The 22,735-nt window shown below is 36.3% G+C and overlaps 1 protein-coding gene across 2 annotated transcripts; it reads left to right on the plus strand.

Annotated features, from left to right (window-relative positions):
* LOC120280626 (copper-transporting ATPase HMA5-like) lies at positions 1–6,540 on the plus strand. Of its 2 annotated transcripts, XM_039287517.1 has the most exons (7): positions 1–336; positions 1,757–1,761; positions 2,435–3,826; positions 4,292–4,546; positions 4,912–5,034; positions 5,274–5,750; positions 5,968–6,540. In XM_039287517.1, the coding sequence occupies exons 1-7, from the start codon at positions 36–38 to the stop codon at positions 6,382–6,384; spliced, it is 2,970 nt and encodes a 989-aa protein (XP_039143451.1). In that variant the 5' UTR covers positions 1–35; the 3' UTR covers positions 6,385–6,540. The 2 variants fall into 2 exon arrangements, with proteins under 2 accessions (XP_039143451.1, XP_039143443.1); XM_039287509.1 differs by lacking the exon at positions 1,757–1,761 and having other exon boundaries at positions 1–342.
* Positions 6,541–22,735: the final 16,195 nt, after the last annotated feature.

The following is a 22,735-nucleotide window of genomic DNA, read 5'->3' on the forward strand; positions in this document are numbered from 1 at the left end:
AAAACGCAGAAGTTCGGGAGCGAGCTAGAGCGCCAATGGCGACGGGAAAGGCATTCTTCTTCGAATGCTTTCGAAGCCATGGCCTCTGGACGAAGCCTCGCTATCCCTCGATGCCCAAGTACCCGAAGGGTTCCTCCCTGAAATCCCCTGGTAGGGATGACCCTGAGGCGGCGGTGATGGAGAATAAGGCCACGGCGTTGTTCTCGGTCATTGGAATGACGTGCTCTGCTTGCGCCGGCTCGGTGGAGAAGGCCATCAAGAGGCTTCCTGGGATTCATGATGCTGCGGTGGATTTGTTGAGTAATCGAGCTCAGGTCTTGTTCTACCCCGCCTTTCGTCTCGGTGAGTGTTGAGGGTTTTTGTTTGATTTTGTTCTTGGAATGATGCTAGGGTTTTGGATCGGAGTTGGTTTTGATTTTTTTGTGTTTTTTCTTTTTTTCCCTATTTTTGGTTGTTCTTATTTTGTTTATTGCTTTGGTTAATTGATGGAATTTTCATCGCTTTTATTTGAGATGGAGATAGCATCTTTGTGGCTTTGAATGTTTTGTGAGGTAGATCAAATGAAGGTGTTCTGATTAGTGTGTTTTGTGATATTGGGGGTGAGTAGAATTTTTGACTATTTTTTAGATTTTTTGTAATCTTTTGCTTTGTTTTTAAGGTTCAATATTAGATTCATGAAAATTATAAAGCTCTGTATTGGTAGATTGGTATATCGCAGTGGTATACTTTTGTTCATATAGTGTTTTTTTTTTCGCTTTTTAGGATGCGTGGCTTTTGCAGGTTGGCTGGATTGAGCAGGATGTGAAAAGGATAGCCTTAAATTTCTTGTATGCAAAAGAAAAGAACTAACTTGATTTGGAAATGTTTTTTTTTATTAATATTGAAGACAACATCCACTAGGTGTGGAGGAACATCGGACTAAATTTTGATTAATAGTGCGCTTTTCTTTTTGTGTAACTCTTTCTTGTTTGAATTATCGCTTCCCATTTGCTGATAGATTTATAAAGAGTAATGTTTTGAATTGAAAGCTTTACACATGCAATTACTAATGAGATTTCTGAATTGCTTCTCGGATGAAATTTTAACAATCTTAATATACTTAATATACCGAAGAGTAGCTAATTTTTGAGAATGAAATAACAAGTGCAAGAATGAAATATTTCCTATGTTCCAGTTGATTTTCGCATTTGTATGTCAGATTGTTTACTTTCTAAGATTTCTTTGTTTAGATAAAGTGTTGAACTGCTTTTAAATTTTTCATTCTTAAATTTCTTTTATTTTTACAGAAATGACTTGAATAGGGAATTTTTCTTTTTCTTTTCTTATAGATGCATTTGTAGTAGTGTTCTGAATTGAAAATTTTACATATGCAATTGCTTTTGGCCTTTTTTAAGTGGCCTCATGTTCTTTTAACAATCATATATTAGAGAAAGGAGGATTACTATTTAGGTGTAAACCAACTTTGTCCTTGACTAACATGTGAAAGACATACTCATCCTCATTCCAGTTAATTTTGTATGGCATTGTGGCATCCCATTGAGAGATGGGTTATTTTGCATAGTACTTGTCTTTTAGCTCATGAATCATACAGAATAAAAGACTATATAAGGAATTATACTATCCACATTGTATATATATATATATAAAAGAAAAGAAAAGACTGTCCACATTATTTGCAGGGCAGTTTACTATATGAAATCAAGTATGATGCCTTTGGTTTATTGGACTTTTATATCAAGTAGAAACTTGAAATAAGCAAGCGTTGTGTTGAGTCAATTAAACTTGGATTTCTAATTTAGGGTGAGTTTGATTGAAGTTGAAGAATGGTAGCTTACCTTAAGTTTTAGTCTTCCTTCCAGAATTGGATTAAGTTTACATTCACATGTAAGCACCAAACCCCAACTTTACTTGCAAGATTATTCTTCCGTGTTCATTTGTGGTTAAGTGCAACCTAACAATAACTCATTTCTAAGCAAATTCTAGTGATATTCACTGCATAAAGAGGGCAAGAATGCTAGATTGAGGTGATGGTCCCTAGGAAGCATGCTCTGGCAAAGCATTGCGGCAAGTGGACATAATTTTCATATGTAAAGCGCCTTTTTCACATCAACCACTTTATCTCATCAAACTCATACAACTAGAATATTCATATTTGCATGAATAATGTATGTCTGCAATGCACAAATGCTGATGTATATGTTTGCAGAAGTACAAATATTGTACACATATATACACTGCATAGTGAAATTGGGTTGATAGTATTCTATCTGAGTAGATACAGTAATGGACTTCTTTTTTTATTATCCTTGTGCAAAGTACTAATTATCATGTGTGTACCATGTGTTTGCTCAGGGTGCATCTGATCTCAAGCATGAATTTTAACTTCCTGGATTACCAAAGAAATTTCTAACCTAATGCTGCATGCAAATTTCAGGAAGAACAAATTCGAGAGACCATTGAAGATGTTGGATATGTAGCTGCATTGATTAAAGAGGAAGTGAATGAAAAATCAACTCTAGTATGTAGAATCCGAATAATAGGAATGACTTGTACTTCTTGCTCAGGGACTGTAGAGTCTGCTTTGCAAGGTGTTCGTGGTGTGCAGAAAGCCATAGTAGCTCTGGCAACTGAAGAGGCGGAAATTCAGTATGATTCTAAAATTGTTGGTGCTGATCAGCTCATGAAGGCAGTCGAAGATACTGGTTTTGAAGCTATTCTTATCTGCACAGGAGAAGATAGGAGTAAAGTAGAACTCAAACTTGATGGAGTATGCACTGAACGGTCTTTGAGAATTATCGAAAAATCTCTTCAAGCACTTCCTGGTATAGAAAAATGTAGTATTGATCCTGTGCTTAATAAAGTCTCCTTATCTTACAATCCTGACCAGACTGGTCCTCGGAATTTCATTGAAGTTATCGAATCATCTGGTTCTGGACATTTGAAGGCATCGCTGTATCCTGAAGACGGAGGATACAAGCCTCACAGGCACCATGAGATTAAACAGTACTATCAATCTTTCCTTTGGAGTTTGGTTTTCACAATCCCAGTGATCCTCACTTCAATGATATTCATGTACATCCCTGGGATTAAACATGGGCTAGATATAAAGATAGTAAATATGTTGAGCATTGGTGAGCTTTTGAGATGGATACTAGCAACACCTGTTCAATTCATTATTGGACGGAGATTCTATATAGGTTCATACAAAGCCTTGCGGCATGGATCTGCAAATATGGATGTGCTGATTGCCCTGGGAACTAATGCAGCATACTTTTATTCATTCTACTCCGTTTTTAAAGCTGCAACTTCACCAAATTTTGAGGCAACTGATTTTTTTGAAACAAGTGCAACGCTCATTTCTTTCATTCTACTTGGGAAGTATCTTGAGGTATTAGCCAAGGGGAAAACATCTGACGCCATTGCCAAACTCATGGATTTGGCCCCTGAAACTGCCACATTGTTAATCTATGACAAAGAAGGAAATGTGCTTGATGAACTGGAGATTGATAGTCGGCTAATACAGAAGAATGATGTGATCAAAATTATGCCTGGAGGAAAAGTGGCTTCAGATGGTCTTGTTATATGGGGTCAAAGCCATGTCAATGAAAGCATGATAACTGGAGAAGCACGGCCTGTTTTTAAGAGGAAGGGTGATACTGTGATTGGTGGGACTGTGAATGAAAATGGTGTGCTGCATATCCAGGCAACCCATGTTGGATCTGAGAGTGCTCTATCCCAGATTGTCCGACTTGTAGAATCAGCACAAATGGCCAAAGCTCCTGTTCAAAAGTTTGCAGATCGTATTTCCAAGTATTTTGTGCCTTTAGTAAGTATATATTCCCATTCTTTTGCTTTAATTCTCTCATTTTTAAACTAAATATCCATGTTGCAAAGGATTTTTTGTGTAACCATTCAGACATTCAGAATTCAATGTAACCTATTTGATAAAGTACAGAACTTGAACCATTCGTACATAATTGGATGACTGAGTTTTTGGACCATTGAGTTTCATCCATATTAAGTGAAACGAATATATACAAAATTCAAGCATGTATTTTATGACAAATTTTTAGCTTAGAAATTCAAGAAATCATCACTTCTTAGTAACCAATAATTATATTGTATGCATTGAGGGGTGAGAACCCAAAATCTAACATATCACCAATATTATTAGAAAACCACCAATTCTTCTCGACGCAATGATGGCTATATACGTGCAACAAGTGCAATCTTTATTGGCTCAACGAATTCACCATTTTTGCTGAAACTTTGCTTGATTTTGCCTTTGCAGGTCATAACTATTGCATTCTTCACTTGGTTGTCATGGTTTTTAGCAGGAAAATACCATACTTACCCGAAATCTTTGATACCATCTTCTATGGACTACTTTGAGCTTGCTCTGCAATTTGGTATAACAGTTATGGTCATAGCCTGTCCATGTGCTCTTGGTCTAGCAACTCCTACAGCTGTTATGGTTGGCACTGGAGTCGGTGCTTCACAAGGTGTGCTAATTAAAGGTGGTCATGCCCTGGAGAGTGCACACAAGGTCTGCATGAAATCTCTCTCAATTTTCCTACTTTTAATATATATGACTTATAAGAGGTAAACTAAAAGTACACTATGGGTTAGAAAATATTTGCATATTTTCAAGAATTTCTTTGTATGCCTGTTAGTGATCAATGGGGAAACTAGATGCTCTGCAATGTGCCTGTATATGCATGAACATGCCAGATGAGGGACTTTTTAATTGATCCAAGATACTTACACGAAGCATATTATCGTAATATTCTAATCATTTTGGTCTGTAGAGAACAATTGTTATCACTGTATTTTGGCTAAAGAAGATTTTAGTTTTTAGTGGAGCATTTTTGTGGGATTATTTATCCAGATGCTGAACGTTGTTCTTTGTAGGTGAACTGCATTGTATTTGACAAGACAGGTACACTCACCACAGGGAAACCTGTTGTTGTTAGCACGAAGCTGTTGAAGAATATGGTTTTATGCGATTTCTATGAATATGTTGCTGCTGCGGAGGTAGTTCTCCTTCTAACCCTATTATTATCTGTTTCAAATGTTATGTCTGCTTCTTTTTTGGTTTCACTGATAAATCCTCTTTTTTTCCCCCTTTAAGACTGTTGGTTGCAGTCATTGTTCTACCTGAATGTATTTGATAGTGCCAATGTTTGATTTTGTGATATTGTGTGCAACATTTCGATTCAAAGTTTGGTAATCTTTGTGCTGCTCATCATTTACTTGTTTTCATACATCATTAGGTCAACAGTGAACATCCCCTGGCAAAAGCTATTGTGCAATATGCCAAAAGGTTGAGAGATGAGGAAAATCATGTGTGGCCTGAGGTACAAGACTTTATTTCTGTCACTGGCCATGGTGTCAAAGCTAAAGTTGGAGACAAAGAAATCATTGTGGGGAACAAGAGCTTGATGCTGAATTCTGGCATCCATATTCCAGTTGAAGCTTATGAATTGCTTGCAGAAGCAGAGCAGAATGCCCAAACAGGAATAGTAGTCAGTATGAATCAAGAGGTTGTCGGAGTAATAGCAATTTCTGATCCTCTGAAGCCTGGTGCACAAGATGTAATATCAATTCTCAACACCATGAAGGTGAAGAGCATTATGGTGACAGGGGATAACCAGGGTACTGCAAATGCAATTGCGAAAGAGGTTGGGATTGACACCATTGTTGCTGAAGCTAGACCAGAACAAAAAGCCGAGAAAGTAAAGGAACTGCAGGTATAACTTTCACTTCTTGCTGCAAAAAGATTAGAGTATATTTGCCAGTTTGGTTAGCATATATCAGGTTTAATCTAGCCAGATTATGTGCTTGCTTTGCATTTAACATGGCGTCAGAGATTTGCTAATTAGTTTTTTTTTCACATGTTGATTCTCTTCCTTAGCGTGCATGTCTTGGATTGAATTGTTGAAGCATTGATCGTTGACTTATTTACAGATGTCTGGTTTTACTGTGGCAATGGTCGGAGATGGAATAAATGACTCGCCAGCATTAGTTTCTGCTGATGTTGGGATGGCCATCGGAGCAGGGACTGACATAGCTATTGAAGCAGCAGACATTGTTCTCATGAAAAGTAACTTGGAGGATGTCATTACTGCCATTGATCTTTCTAGGAAAACCTTTACTAGAATACGTTGGAATTATATCTGGGCTCTTGGTTATAACATCATTGGAATCCCGATCGCTGCTGGGGTTTTTTTCCCAATGACTCAAGTTCGGTTGCCGCCTTGGTTGGCTGGTGCAGCAATGGCAGCATCATCAGTTAGTGTTGTTCTTTGTTCTCTGTCGTTAAAGAACTACAAGAGACCCAAGCAGTTGGAAACTCTTCAAATAAAAGATATCATGGTGCAGTGAATAATCCTTTATTTTTTCCCCCAAGAGGAATGGTGGAGTTCATTGTAACTATATGCATTCTTCATCTGATGTTCTTTGGGTCCTTTCTCTGCATTGATAAATTGATAGTGTTCTCAAAAGAGTATGTCATGCTTGGCATAATGATCCGGGTATTAAGGAGAAAATAAGAGAAAATCTTTTACAATGATATATATTTCCCGTAAAAGAAAAGAACAAGAGTTACAAAATAGCAACAACAAAACTAAGACTCGAACAAAAATGAAAGAAAAACAACACTAACAAGTTGTAAACCCAACAGGGGGTGTAAATATGCACACAGATGCATCATGATCGTGAGGACCCTCTAGGGTTGTTAAGGTTTGCTCTAACATTGGTGGGTGGGCAGTCACCTGAGAAGCTTGTTCCAAAGTATGTCTCCACCGGCGAACCCCCTCCAGCTTCCTCCTGGGCCGAGATTTCTGTAACTGTTCACAAACGATCTGGTCTCCTGACACCGGCTGATGGAGCAACTCACACATATATTGGATATGCCCAATGGTTATCTTTTGATACGATGTGAAACAGAGGAGACCAAACAACTGCTTCTCTTTGGGGGGCAGTGGATTGTTAATGGTCTCACACTACAGCTCATTCCCTAGCAATTATACTCCGAACCGGCTTTCACAAAACTTACAAAAGCTATGGTCCGTCTGCAATTGCACAATTTACCTGCAGAGGGACTCTTTAGAAACCCTAACCGAGCCCATATGCAGACTCATGAAAGTGAGTGAATTACGGGTAAATTTTTGAGGAGGTCACTGTGTTATGGCCGATTTTTATTTTGATCGTTGTGTTTCAATTTGTATCTTTTTGGCCATCGTTTATTGATTTTTTTCACATGAGGGTCGCAATGGATTTCTGACCAATTTTGAATGGCATATGATAGTTGGAGATGCTATGTAATATTATTTTAAAGATTATTTCATCCCAGCTTGAGAGAGGACACATCAGTCCAATGCCATGTCACCATTCCATTCATGTGTAAATATGGCTGATGTGTCCAGTCCAGTTGGGCTTTGAAAGCACTTATATATAATGTGGCGTGGCATCTCCGACTACCACGTTAGTCATAATTGGCCGAAAATCCATGAGTGACCCCACCCACCCCCCACGCATGCACTGTGAAAAGAAATCAATACATGATGACCAAAAAAGATACAAGTTGAAACATAGAGAACAAAATGAAAATCGATTATAACATAGTGGCCTCCTTAAAAATTTACCCATTAATTTACACTGTCTTTGGCTCGTGCTCTCTTTGTGAGAGTTTGTATGGAGATAGATCTCTCTCAACCTTTGAAAATAAGTTTTTGGATTGAAGATGGTGAAACCGGGATTTTTCTGATGATCCTTTATGAGAGATTAACTAACTTCTGTTTCATTTGTGGTTTGGAAGGAGAGAAGCTAATAGCTGCAGTGGCCGACAGTAGAGCCCTCCAGAGGACTAGCCAATGGAGGAACCTTCTGATGAAGGAAACCATCTTAGAGGCTCTAGTTTAAACCCAGAGCGTTCAAGGGTCAAGCAGGTAGTAGCTGTGGCATCGGAGGTTATTTGCAATGGTGGCGTTGGAGCGCCAAACCACCGTGGTGCTCATGTGACAAATGCTGAAGGTGATGTTTCTAACCCAATCATTAGATCTCTGAGATATGATATAAATCTATCCATTCATGCTGATGTGCGACACGTGGGTGGAAATCTCCTTATAGGAGGAACACGTTGGGGGTGGGGGAGTTTCTCATGGTCACAGGCGTGGTGCGCTATCCCATCAAGTTCCCGATAGTTCCCCTACCCTTATGCAGGACAGAGGGGAGTTAGTTGTTTCTCCGAACATCATGCCATCTATTGACTCATCGCATTAGGAGGAACCAAGACTTGATAATCGTAATAGTGAAAATTTTCAAGATCATTCCAATAAGGGTAAAAATGGTTTTAATTGAGGCCTCGAGATCTATATCCGCTGTGAGATTGTCTGCTTCTTCATCATGAAGGTTACTGATTGCTAGAGTTGCTAAACCCATGTGCAAAGACCTTGAATCTCCACCAAAGCTTTTGTCTGGAGATGGAAGCACAGGTCACAAAATTGGTATAGAAGAAGAAAAGCAATGATTCTAGTGAACCAACTAGTGGAACCTATCCCTGGGGAGGAAGATGAATCAGAAGAAGAAGAAGATGCAAGTATGGAGGAATCTAAAGAATCTGAGAATGTTTTAATTGAGGCCTCGAGATCTGTGTCAGCTGTGAGATTGTCTGCTTCTTCATCATGAAGGTTACCGATTGCTAGAGTTGCTAAACCCATGTGCAAAGACCTCGAATCTCCACCAAATGATGATTGAGGAACCAGAAGACTCTCTTACTCTTGATAAATTCCAAGAAGGTCTTCGGAAGGAATTTTTAACTTGAAAAAGCAATCAAATAAGGTTGACATATGTTGGGTTTCAGCCCATTTGGGCTTGACCCAAGTTGAAGAAAAAACTGCATCAATAATGGAAGCCGCTTGAGGATTCAATGGTAATTTTGCCATTGGTATTTATAACCAAGTGAGATGATGAGGATAGGGAGAGGTCAGCCAAGAAAAGAAAAAGAGGGCAAAATGTGAGGGTTTAAAGGCAACGAAACCAAGAAGAAGAGGAAGACAAAGGAGGCTAGGATTAAGCAAAGCAAGATGATCGGTCGGTAAATCGGTGCAGGATTTCGCCCCAACTTTGGGTAGTCAATCCTTGCGGGTAGCTCTCCCAGCCTACCGGTTTGATCTTCCTTAATCTCTTCTTGATGTCTCTCTTTGTTATCCATCATGTGTGTTGATGATGTATGTGTGCCAAGAGCTTGCTCTTGAGTTGTTGTGTCTTCTTCTTTGATCCTCTAGTTGTATCTAGAGAGAACCCTCTTTGATCCTCTAGTTGTATCTAGAGAGAGACCTCATTATTTCCCATTGTTGATGTAGTGAAGCATGTTTAAGAGGCTCTAAGGAGTCCCGTGGTTTTTCCCTCGATTCGTAGGGTTTTTCACTCTAAATCGTTGTCTTGCATTGTTGTATGTTTGTTCATCCCATTCTAACAAGAATTGAGGAGTTTGGTAGTGTCTTATGCTTGAGTTGGAGCTTTGAAGCCTTGTAGAACCCTTGGGAGGAGCATTGAAGCCTCAAGGAAGCTATTGAAGGTGTTTTCCAAAGTTCGCGGGCTCCACGCGGGCCGCGCAAGGTTGTTAGTGGTGTGTATCGATCGCCAATGAAGTACGCGGGCTGCACGCGGGCCTCGCAAGCCTCTTTGTGAACCACAGCGGATCGCCAGTGAACCGCGCGGGCCGCACACCGTCCGCGCATGAACAGTAACAATGAACATTGCTACAATATCGTGAACAGTGCATTGCTACAGTGTCTTCCGCTGTTTTCACTGTTTTTAAATACCGTCCAGACCCCAACAAGATCCTAGTAGAAAGTAAGAATTGAGGACATGAAGAAGCTGATTCTTGTTGGAGCGCCTCTCCTTCCTACATGCCTTAAGTTTCTTTCCACTTTTTGTTCCTCTGTTATCGGATCTTTTGCACTTTTGTTTTTTACTTTTGATAAGAGTCTTAATGAGTGAAAATCTGAAAATTCTGGGTTGGAATTGCAGAGGTGCTTCTGGTATGAACAAGCTTAACAGGATTAGAAGATTAATGAAAGAGCTTAAGTTAGACATTGTCGCTCTAGTGGAGACTCAAGTAGATGAGAACAGGGTGTCTCGCTTTTGTTTGAAATTTACTAAGCATTGGAATTGGTTAACTCTTACTACTGAGGGCTTTTCAGAAGAGATTATTATTCTTTAGTTCAAATGGATAGGAAAATTACTCCTTTAGCGCATTCCCGTCAGGCTCTCCACTTAATAATTTCGTCTTCTTCAAACATTCATTGATTTATGACGGTTGTCTACAATGCTCAGCGTATCAATCTTCAACAAAGATTATGGAAAGAGTTAATGTAGATTGCTAAAATCAATCATCTTTGGCTTATTCTGGGCGATTTGAACTTGATCACTTCTCCGGTGGAACATAAGGGAAGTTTAATTACTATGCAAGAAAAGCTTTAAATTTCTCTAACTTTATTTCTGGCAATTCTTTGATAGACGTGAATTACTCTGGACCCGATTTCTCATGGTGTAATAGTCAATGTGACCAAGCTAGACGTTGGGCTCGACTCAATAGATGTTTGGTAAATTCTTTCTGGCTTGCAAATTTTAATTCCATTCATCTTAATTATCTACCTAAGCTTTTTTCTGATCATTTTCCAATGATGCTCAATATTTCTCATAAGCCTTTTTCTTTTTGCAAAATCTTTCGCTTTAAGAATTATTGGCTGGATCATGCTAATTTTATCTATGAGATCAAAAAAGCTATTCGTTTCAATGCTAACTCTAGTCCTATGCATGCTTTTTATCACATTTTGGCTAGAGTTAAGAAAATGTCAATTTGATTAAGCAAAAAGGTTTGGGTGCCCTTGACAAGGAAATTAAGCATGTTGAGTTCCAACTCCAGGCTTTCAAAGTCAATGATAGTAATAACCCCAATATTGATTCTGATTTATTCAAAAGCCTCAAAAATATGTATAGATCTCTCTTGAGACAGAATCACAGAAGATGGGCCCTAGTATTCTAGATTGAATTGGATTATTGGTGGGGATATGAATTCTACTTTTTTCCACAAAAGTGTGAGGATTCGTAGACACCATAATCTTATCACTAGTATCCTTGGCATTGAGGGAAATCCTTTCTCTAAAAAACAACAAATTGATTCAATTCTTCTTAATCACTTCTCCTTTCTTGGAGTAACTCTGACTCTTGGTCTTTTGATCAAATCTTGGATTCTTCCCCAATGATATTCCTACCTCAAATAGTAGTCATATTAATTCTTTAAATCTTACTATTACAAGGGAGGAAGTCTACAATACCATTATTTCTTTACCTAAGGAGAAATCTACTGGTATGGATGGCATGAATGTGGAAATTTACAAATTCTTTTGGGAAGACCTGAGTGATCATCTTATGAACGCCATCAATTATTTTTTTGAGCATGCTGTGATGCTTAAATCCTAGGGTATCACTTACATTGTCTTAGTTCCTAAGAAAGATCACTCTAAATTTGCTTCGGATTTTCGCTTGATTTCTCTTTGCAATGTTGATTATGAGATTATCACCAAGATTCTGCTAATCATCTCAAGGAGAAGATTGGTAATCTCATCGATAAAGAGCCGTGCGACTTTATCCATGGTCGATCTCCGGTTGACAATATTATCGCGGTTCAAGAAATCTTTCATACTATCAATATTGATAGATCCATCCCCCTAGGATGTTGATTAAAGTTGACATAGAAAAAACATATGATACATTGAATTGGGATACCATTCTTGTCACTTTAGTGAAGATGAACTTTCCTAGCAATTGGGTTCTTATATTATACCTTGTCTTAATTCCACTTGTCTTTTTCTCTTCTAATCAATGGGATGCCTACGGACTGGTTTTACCCTTCAAGAGAGGGTTAGACAGGGTGATTCTCTTTGTCCCTATCTGTTTATTCTGGTAGCTCAAAATTTAACTGTCATGCTCAATTTTTCTAAGCATCTTGCCCTCATTCCGGGTTTCTCTCACAACTTGAGTTATAGTTTCAATCAACTTATGTATGCTAATGATCTCATTCTCATTAACACTACTTCTAGGAAGTCTGGCAGAAATGTCAATCTTTTCTTAGATCTTTATCATCAGTTTTCTGGTCAAAAACCCAATCTACATAAGTCTGAGATCTATTTCCTTAGTTGGTTCAACAAAAGGGTTTCTTCTAGTATCTGTTCTATTCTTAATTTCAGTCATGGTAAAACTCCTTTCAAGTATCAGGGAGTTAGCATTTTTCATAAGCAACTACTTATTTCCCATTTCAATTTCATGATTATCAATCTAAATGTTGTTGTAGCAAATTGTGGGGCCAAATTGTCTAAGGCTGGCAAGGTTATCCTCATCAATAGTGTTTGGATGGCCACCCCTATTTTCTACTTGTTTGTTTATCTCATCACTTGATTTTGTTTTAAATAGGATGTCCCAAATTGCTAGGAAGTTCTTGTGGGCCAATAGTGATAATGCAAGAGGTATCCTTTTGGTGAATTGGTCAACTGTTACTATTAGTAAAACTAAGGGGGGTATGGGTGTTAGGAACATGTCTGCTGTGAAACACTCTTTGATGGCCAAGAATCTATTCAATTATCTCAACAAGAAAAACTCCATCTAGGGTGGATATTCTCTATATGAAATATGGGAATCACAATTTTTGGACTCATCAATGTCCCTCAGATTGCTCTGATTTTTTCAAAGGTCTGAGTCTAACTGCTATTCTCATAAAGCCAAATCTGTGGATTAATTGTGTTAATCCCTCCACCAATTATGTTCTTTATCATCCCTAGATGTTCGATGTGCCTATTGCCTTCAAACCTGTTCATCTTAGCATGAATTTGGACATTAACCATTGCCAAATCTTTGATTTCATGATCAATTCTTCTTGGAACAGACATGCTCTTGATATGTTATTTGGCACAGGTTAGGAATCTCGAGTGCTTAGTCAGGGGAAAATCACCCTAGAAAATGACAACCACTGGGTGTGGTTTCCTAAGACTAATATCAATAAGATTACTACTTCTGTTTCAATGTTTTAAATAGCAGACACTTGGAAAATCAGCAATGGGATGGTTGACCGAGTATTTGGAGACTGAATGTGGCTCCCAGATTCAAAAATTTTATTTGGCTTTTGTTTCAAGGCAAGATCAAAACATACGACTATTTATGCCATATGAACTTGGATCCTCCTAACCATTGTGTGTTTTGTGATCTTGTCTTAGATACAACTGACCATTACCAAAGCTCTTATATGAATAGTTAAATGATTTGGAGGTTGGTGGAGAATTTGACTGATCTAAAGGTTAACTTAAATTAGCACGTTACTACTAGGAATTGGTTGGATTTAATTAGGCTGGTGACTCTCATTTTATTATCTCTCTGATTGCTGCTACTTTGTGGTATATTTGGAAGGTTCAGTGTGATGTCATCTTCAGGAAGGTTGCACCTGATTTCTGTCAGATTTTTTTGGCAGTTGCTTGGAATGTTGTAACAGGTAAATGTGGCATTGGTTTTACCATTATTGATTCTAATGCTAAGGTATTATGTGCAGGTTATTGTCCTATTAATATGGAAGCAAGGATTAAATTGGAGGCCAAAGCTCTAATTGTTGCATTGAAGATTGTAAAAGAAATGGGTGAAAGATGTTCCAATATTTACATCAGCTCAAGGGATTTACGGGAGGTGCTTCATCGATCAGATATTTCTTATCACTGGCGCCACTCCAATTGCATATATGAAAACCGACAACTAATTATTCTTCTTAACAAGCCTCACATTGATTTGATCCACCAATCTTGGAACAAAATCATTGCTGCTCTCGTCGGCCAAGAGATTAAAACAATTCTTCTATCTCTCTTTCCATCAAGGCATGGAGAAACCAAAATGGCTCATGAAGATGATAGATAAAGTTGGTTTCCATTCTTGATAGTTTATGTTTCTTTTTGTTGTTTTTAGTCTCTCTTTAGCTTAGTCAGGTTTATGTTTTCCACTTTATGTTTCTTTCCTGGCTTGTAAGACTTTTTTTATATTAATATAAAAAAATGCGATTATTTTTAAAGTCATATGCTCTAATAAATTGCATGATGAGAAGGTTTGCACATAAATGGCAAGACCAAACCTTTTTAAAGGTAGACAGGAGTCTCGGGGCATGAAGAGAGAAGAAAAATGAGACCGAGAGAAGAAAAATGAGACCATAATCTATAACCATAGGGGCAATCTAATGATATGAATTTTCTTTGGAAACTGTTTTTCATCCCAATATTTTTTAGGGTAAATGACCTAAATGGTCATTGAACTATGTGCCAATTCCTATTTTGGTCACTGAACTAAAAAAACTTCTATTCGAGTCACTAAACTTATTAAAGTCTTCCAATCAAGTCACCCAGGCAAGCGGCGTTAATAGAAGTCTGAGCTGGATTGCCACCTCACAGGCAACCTTATATCCACGTGGCAAGAATTGTTCTTCTCTCTTCTCCGATGCCTTTCTCTCACGTCTCTTTTTTTTTCCCGCCAAAATCTCTGAATGGTTGAATGGTGAGCAAAAAAGCATTGATTCCAGCAAAAAATGGTGGAGTTTGTGGCAATTTTGTTTGTATAAGCAATCAAGGAAGGATTATTCACCAATGTCAAAGCAGTTGAGTTGTTATAGAAATTGAAGAAGATGTTGAAGTTGTTGAAAATGTTGGTGTTCAAGCTGGATTTTCCTGAAGTATTCTGTTTGCATATAGTATTCCAAATAATTGTTTGTTTTTGTGACGAAATAATTGCATGTTTTGTAATCGAAAGCTTTTATTGTTATGTGATATGGAGAATTGTGTGTTCTGACGTTTGTTCTGTAATCCAACCTTAGAATTTGTCTGTTCTGTAATATTAAAATTTATTAATTCTGTAATTTTGAAAGTTAGTAACTGTGAAATTATTATTTCATTGTTGTTGTTGTTATTGTTGTTGTTATTCCAAACATTAAATAACTGCAATCATTAAAAGAACATACAATTATTTTGTATAATTATGCAATCTGTTTATTCATTCTGTAAACCAAAAATTCAAATTGCAAGTTTGAGAGCAAAGTCATTGTATTGAAATTCCAAGCTTACTCTGCAGATTCCTCCAGCTAGATCAGTAAAAATTGATATCCGTAAAATAACTATAAATGCTATACATAAGATATAAATGCAACATATACATCAAAAGCAGTAATACAGTAATTCTTTTTTTCGTAAGATACTCATATCATTGCATATCTGAAGGATGAAATTGGGTACAAGAGACCTACCTCCACCTCTCCATCCACGATGTTAGGATTCCTGCTATCACCCCGACAAGCATTCCTTTGAGTGCTCCATTTGGTTACTATGTCCTCCATGGAATTTAAGAATAGAGAATAGGAATTAGGGATTGAAGATGAAAACCCAAAAATGAAAAGAAGCACAAAAAGGGATAAGAATAGAAGAGCAGAGGCGCTAATGAATAGTGAAAAAAATTGTACGGGTGTCGCTGACGGGGCAATGAGCTGTGGGGCATTTTTTCATGGCATCCCTTCTCTTATGAATCCTAACCATCAACTTTGTCCTGATCATCTCATTCATTGTTTCAATGCCTTTTATCCTAGCTTCAACATGTCCATTGCTTTTTCAAAGGCAGGTAGATATGTAGATTGGCATAGGTCCACATTTGATTTTTTAGTGCTTTCCTTTGAAAAGTTTTTTTTTAAATTAGTGTGGATATGGCTAACATAGTACCTATGCTCATTATGAGGAAACAACTCTTCTATTGCAAGTATTAAACCCTAAGTTGGAAATTCATTAGACACACATCCACCATAGATCAAAACAAAGAAAAGAAACCAAAGAAACCAAATGTCATGTCAGATTTAGTAGAAAATAAGCAGGACATGCAGTGTATACATTATATGTAGTAGGACAAATGAAAACTAGCAGGAAATATTAGTTAAGCAAGACAAATTTATTACATATCGGTTAGGTCTAAAGTTCATTACATATCTGTTCTTAATCTCATAAGCCTTGACTGCATCTTTGAATTGTTTAAAACTCCTAAATTTCATTCCAATTCTAAATTGGGGATTGTTCATATCAATCTCTTCATTAAATTTTGAATATTTGGGCTTCTTACTAACTATCTCCTCTTCACCTGTTGATGAACTTGAATTTAACTTCTCACTGCCTGCATAGTTTGAGTCAACGTCATCTTCACCTGCCAGGTTTGGAGGTTCTCCATGTATAATCACCATGGACCTGTGTTTTTGGCTAATGTCTCTTACTACTTGCTCAAAAACATCACTAAAACTATAATCAGAATCATGAAAAGTATCTTTCTCAGCATCCTTATTCTTACCATCCCCTTTTATTAATTCTTCCTCTAAGTCTCTATCTTCTTCACTAGATCCTCCTTCAACTTCTTCTAAAATATTTACTATGTTATCATCCATTGGTTGTCTATTTCTTGCAAGCTTCACACAAACCTGAACCTCCCTGCTACTGCCTACTACCATAGCCATGGATAGTGCATCCATATCAGTGCATATCTCCCTTAAACCCTTGTTTTTACTGCCTACATCTAGCCACCATACAGTGCACCCTTCAACATTTAATTGGAACTCCCTGGTCATAGCTAGCAACTCAAGCCTAGACATCTGATCTGCACAGCAGTAGTCTACCAAACCAGCGAAGTCCTCTTTACCCCCAACCATGTAGTGCATCCTTATACTAAACAAGTCAGCTGTGGATACTAAGATAAGAAAGAAATATGAAGTTAGTTCTTTGTTTTAGGTGCTCTTTATAACAATGTAAATATCACTGCCTAATGCAACCATCAAATAGATAGTGACAGGTCCTCTAAACAAATTCTTTACATATTTATAATAGAAAAATTATGCTGTGGAAAAGAACACAAACCAAAAATTAAGTTGTGTGGAGGCAGATCACACAAAGCAGAAGTCTGCATTCAAGCTTTCCAATGCAATTTAGAAGTTTATAACAAAAAAAAATTGTGTTTGAGGAAAAATTATACACCATAATTAAACTTTTCTGAACCAATCCTTGTTCACAACCTAATTCTACCACACCCTTTACTTAGAAATAGGGAATTTGTGGTAAGGAAAGCACATTCCCCAAAAATTTTAACACAAACCAGGAAAATAACACCACATAAATTGTGTTGAGGAAAGCACATCCATAGTATTAAACCAAACAAAAACCAATTCAACAACAATTCTACAACTGTTTGAGATCAAATAACATCACATTCAACCAAAAAAAGAAAAAAAAAGGCTAATCATGAGATCAAGCCAGAAACCACATTCAACAAAAAAACCCATGACATCTAGAGTAAAAAAAAACCCCAAAAAATCCACTTAACAACAATACTTCTACAACTAACAGCTAAGGACCACATTCAACATAAAAATCCAAGACATTTAGAGTAAAAAAAACCCAAAAAAACCCACTCGACAACAAAACTTCTACAACTAATAGCTAGGGAGCATTTAACAAATAAATCCCAGGACATCCAGAGTAAAACAAAAAAAAACCCAAAAAGTCCAAATGACAATAAAACTTCTACAACTAATAGCTTCAATAGAAAAACCCAAGTCATCCAAAGTAAAAAAAAACCCAAAAAATTCACTTAACAACAATACTTCTACAACTAACAACTAGGGACCACATTCAATAGAAAAACCCAGGACATCCAAAATAAAAAAAAACCCAAAAAACCCACTCAACAACAAAACTTCTACAACTAACCGCTTGGGACCACAGTAGCAAAAAAGAAAAAAAAAAAGAAGAAGGTATTCTAGTGGCCCCTCGCCATTGGGAGCACATACCCAAAGTTTGGGTTGTAAACCTTGACCTTATTTTGCTTCAAATTGGCACTAGAACATATAAACTAAACACATAATGCAATAATGGGCATTAGGGTTTCATGGCACTTATAGTACTCTGGTGGGCCCTCGCCTGCCCGACGGACCTCCCAGTTCACCGCCATTTGCAGTTGATGTCTTGCTTGCCTTGCTACCTCACCGATGGTAGGGTTTTCGTCCTTTGCGCCTGACCGTCACCTCCAAAGCACTACCTCAGTAAAAATGAGAAGAAGGCGAGAAGGAAAAGCCAGCTGTCTTCTCAACTATCTACTTTCCCCTTTTGTGTTGGTAGTGATGTGGTTGCCTACTGCTGACGGGGATCACAAAAATAATGTGGACATGCCACATCAGGTTTCTGAGTCAGCACAGCCCTGCTGACTCATACGTTCCAGCTGCCACATAAGTAAAATTGTCTAGAATTGGTCGGGGTGATTGACCGGTGGAAAAAAAATCATAGTTGAGTGACCATTTTTATGTGTTTTGTAGTTTGGTGATCGAAATGAAAACGAAGTAAAGTTTGGTGACCTCCTGAAAATTTAACCCTAAATTGAAATGTATTTTATTTTTAGTTCCACAATTTTTAAGTTAAGCTTTTATAATAAACAAAGATAATGATTATGTAAAATTCTTTTTTTTTTTAAGGCTTGTTAACCAAATATAGCCCAACTCAATACACATGTACATATGGGAGTTAAGTGTTTTAACCGTTAAGTTGTTATTGCAATGGTAAATATAAATTTTATGATAACTAAAACTTAGACTAACATTTATTTTAAATTTTTTAATATTATTTTGATATTCTTTAGCAATTCATTTACTTTTACATAAGAGATAAATGTCCCTTCATTATCAAATAGCTTTTGACCCAAATAATTTATTAATTTATCTACTCGCTGTCTTTACACAAAAGTTTAGATGCTGATGTATAATACCTAATTGAAATAACATGCCGTGACACTAATCAACATCCACATAGGAAAAACTATTTTATTTAAAATATTTTAAACATATTGACATGCAGTCGGACAACACATTGTGACATCTAGCAAAAATTATATATATATATATATTTGATAAATTGATAATAAATATTTTTTTATTTTTTTTATTGTACTTGAGAGTGATGTTTTGAATTTGAAACCTCTTAAACACAATCAAGACAGAAAATTATTAAACTATCCCTTGGTTTCTAAAAAAAATATTTTTCATCTAATTATGAAAAAAAAAATTTAAGTTCATTATGACACCGTCCTTGAAATTTTGAAACATTTTCTATTTTCATTTTATTTCTATAAAAATATAAATCATAATTTTGTTTAAAAGAACAAGTTATTGATAAATAAAGGGATAATATTCTTTATGGGTTAATTTCATTCATGGCAATAAATTTTTGTACTTTATAATGCTATGGCCATAACAAAATCCATTTAACTTTACGCCGATTGCACATGTGGCCACAATGGCATGTTTTAAGGCTGTTTTTGGCGAATTTGCCGACGTGGCGCTAATGTGGTGCTGACATGCGCTGATGTGGCGCCGGAAACAGTCTTAAAATAGGCCACTTTGGCCACAGCTACAACCGGAGCAAAGTTAAGTGGCTTTTTGTGTTATAAAAAAAAAGTTTTTTAGACACAGCGTTATAAAGTGTAAACATTTGTGGTCATGAGTGAAATTAACTCTATTATGCATTTAAAACTAAAAATATGAAATACGGCCTCCAATCCCACCAAAGATAAATGTAGAACATTAGTCTAGCGAGTATCCCAGTGTCCTTTTTCTAGGAGAGATGTGAGTTCGATACCTTTTGACCATGCTTTCCCAATTTGAAGAGGGTGATGATGTTGTGGTAATTCTCTCTCCCGCGTACATCTTTGAGAGTTGGCGCTTGTCACCCTGCTTCAAAAAAAAAAAAAATTATAGAACATGACATAATGGAGCTAGAAAAGGAGGAATTTTTTTATGGAATTGATAGAAAATAGAATATTAGGGACACCCAAGAAATAATCATCTGGGGTGGATCATCAACCCAGGAAATAATCATGCTAATTGAATTAAAGAAGTTGAAGAAGCTTTTGTTTGGTGGTGGAGTCTTTCAATTAATTTTGTTTTTTTATTGATGTGGACAAACCACATATGAGAGATGTACACATGAAGAATTGAGCACTACGATATCAGTGCCCTCCACCTCTACAAATTGAGGTTCAAGTCTGCCATTTCAATCGGACAAACATCTAATAAAGAAGACAACCTTATGCCATTAAATCAAATTATCATTTGTTTTTAATTTAATTATTTCCATTTTTAACCATTAATTTTAAAATTTTAATAATTAAAAGTAATGAAAACACCAATACAAAACACATTTTCGGCACACATGTTTACTCTCATCATTCATGAATAAGCTCTAATAAAACATGAACGAAATCACCTTATTTGATGGTGATAAAAATATTTTTCAATACTTGTCAAAAGTATTAGTCAACTTTTTTTTTTTTTTTAAAAAGTATTAGTCAACTTCATAAAACAAAAATGACTGAACTTTCAATCCAAAGTTAATATTTGTTTTGTTTCGCTTACGTTCTCTTCCTGATTTTGATTAGAATCTAATAGCCCCATTTCACCAATATACATGAATTTAGTAAATAGATTTTATTTGTCATATTGAAGAACTTTTTTATTTTTTTTTTAAAACATTTCTTTCCGATGTATACATTTATTGTATATATACACATAATTGTCAAAAAAATATTTTTATACACACACCTCTTTCCATTTTGTCAGCCGGAGATGGAATCTTTTGGCACGTATAGATGGAATCTAAGGATATTGTTATTATATATATATATATATATATATATGGTATATGTCTTTTGAGTGCATGTTTAACTTTTTTAAATTTAGAAACATTTGATGAACAATAGATCTAACGGCCATCGTGGTACACATTAAAACATATTTCTAAACACACTAAAAAATTATAATTTTACAAGAGAATTGAAATAATTTTATTTTTTTCCCCTCAAATATTTATATAAAATTATAAGGGTCTTCTTAGGTATACATACCCCGAAAAAAATCGGGTTTTGATGCAAAACTTTTATCCCAAGTTGGCAGACCTTAATTATATGGAAAAAAGTATTAATATTCCAAGTTATAACATTTATTAAAAAAAATGGGAATAATTTGAGATGAACTAGATTAACACAAAATTTTGTTTATTTATTTTTTTAAACTTTTTTCTTTTTTTCTTCTGTTTGTTTTTGTTTTGGTTGTAGTTTTACTACTCATCTGTTGTTATTTAATCAATCAATGATTTATTACTATCAAATAATATGATAAACTATTCTTCCACAATGTCAACAAATATGAACAAAAAAGAGCTGATTTAAAAAAATTGTAGTCAAACATGTGAGCTCACTTTTGTTTCCAACCAACCATATAACAAATTCATAGTTGCTTAAAACAATTTGGTGAAGATACTCCAATGAGAGATGTAACATTGCAAGTAAATATAATTAAATTATTATAGATGATTCAAACCTCAAAATTATTATATATTTTTTTAATAATAAAGTTTTTACAGAGTTTTTTTTTAAAAAAAATAACAAATGCAGCTCTTCCTCACATGAACCTGAGTTTAAGCCCCCTCAATCACAAGGCTTGAGGGGTAACTTTAGCTATGTTTTGGTTCCTGAAACTAAAATTTATCTATAAAAAAAAGTACATGTTACATAACTTGGTTGATTGATCTCCCAAAAAATTTACTTGATTTATAAAGCCTTAATTTGTGACTAAATTATGAAGCCTAAGTTTTAAATATTGCATATAAGAGCTAATTTCCATTTAAATACACTAATGTTAATCTATAACTTGATTAGCTATGCAATGCTTTTTTAAATATTAGATAGGAATCTCTTCTGATCATTGACTTTTATTATAAATAGATGAGTGAGATACTGGAATTTCAATTATTTATCTTACATGCTTAGAGAATCTAATTTAAAAATAAAATTAGTTAATTCACATCATAGTTTTCCTGGTCTTCTTGGCAGTGAATGACATGCCTTTTATTTTATTTTTTATTTTTTTGAAAAGGTGGATAAACCACTTCAATTAATAAAGATAGTACCAACCAGAAAAACCTGGCGAACAAAAACCTCTCTTACCACAAGAAGTGATATAAGAGAAACAAAACAAACACCCTACGAGAATGAAGGATCATCCTCCCAAACTGAACATAAAAAAGGACTACTCCGTGCTCCGATCTGGTGCCTCCTCGGCCGTACTCTATCCCCCCCTGTCCCTCTGGCTCCTAGACTCAAGGAACTTAAGGCTTCGTCTGACGGTAGCCATGGTATCTTCAAGTTTCGCCTTAGCACCATCTGCAAGAGCATCGAACCACGACAGGAGCATACGATTAATACATAACAGAATGCAAGTAGCAGGCAAAATTTTATCATTGAAAATTCTATCATTGCGTGCAATCCAAATATTCCAGACTAACGCCTTGACTACAAGGTCCACTGCTACCCTACTGTTGGGCCGCACATATCCCCTCCACTCCCGCCACACCCCAATCATTGAAGTCGGGAGGCTCCGAGCGCCCAGTCCCGATGCAAAGTAGCCCCACACTTCCACAGCAGCGGGCACTTAAGAACAGGTGATCCACGGATTACGTATCCGCATGGCACATGACACAAGTTGCAGTTGGGAGTTTGTTACATCGTCTTAATTCCAAGTTATCCATTGTCAAAATCTTATTTTTCCAGACCAACCAGTTAAAAATGTTAATCTTCTTTG

The sequence above is a fragment of the Dioscorea cayenensis genome, chromosome 2 (assembly GCF_009730915.1).
Source record: "Dioscorea cayenensis subsp. rotundata cultivar TDr96_F1 chromosome 2, TDr96_F1_v2_PseudoChromosome.rev07_lg8_w22 25.fasta, whole genome shotgun sequence".
Taxonomy (NCBI): Eukaryota; Viridiplantae; Streptophyta; class Magnoliopsida; order Dioscoreales; family Dioscoreaceae; genus Dioscorea; species Dioscorea cayenensis.

Excerpts from the sequence above, each read along its gene's own strand:
- LOC120280626 (XM_039287517.1), top strand. The coding sequence starts at position 36 with ATGGCGACGGGAAAGGCATTCTTCTTCGAATGCTTTCGAAGCCATGGC. Across the intron at positions 3,827-4,291 it reads CCAAGTATTTTGTGCCTTTA|GTCATAACTATTGCATTCTT; the intron begins GTAAGTATATAT and ends TTGCCTTTGCAG. Across the intron at positions 5,035-5,273 it reads AATATGTTGCTGCTGCGGAG|GTCAACAGTGAACATCCCCT; the intron begins GTAGTTCTCCTT and ends ATACATCATTAG.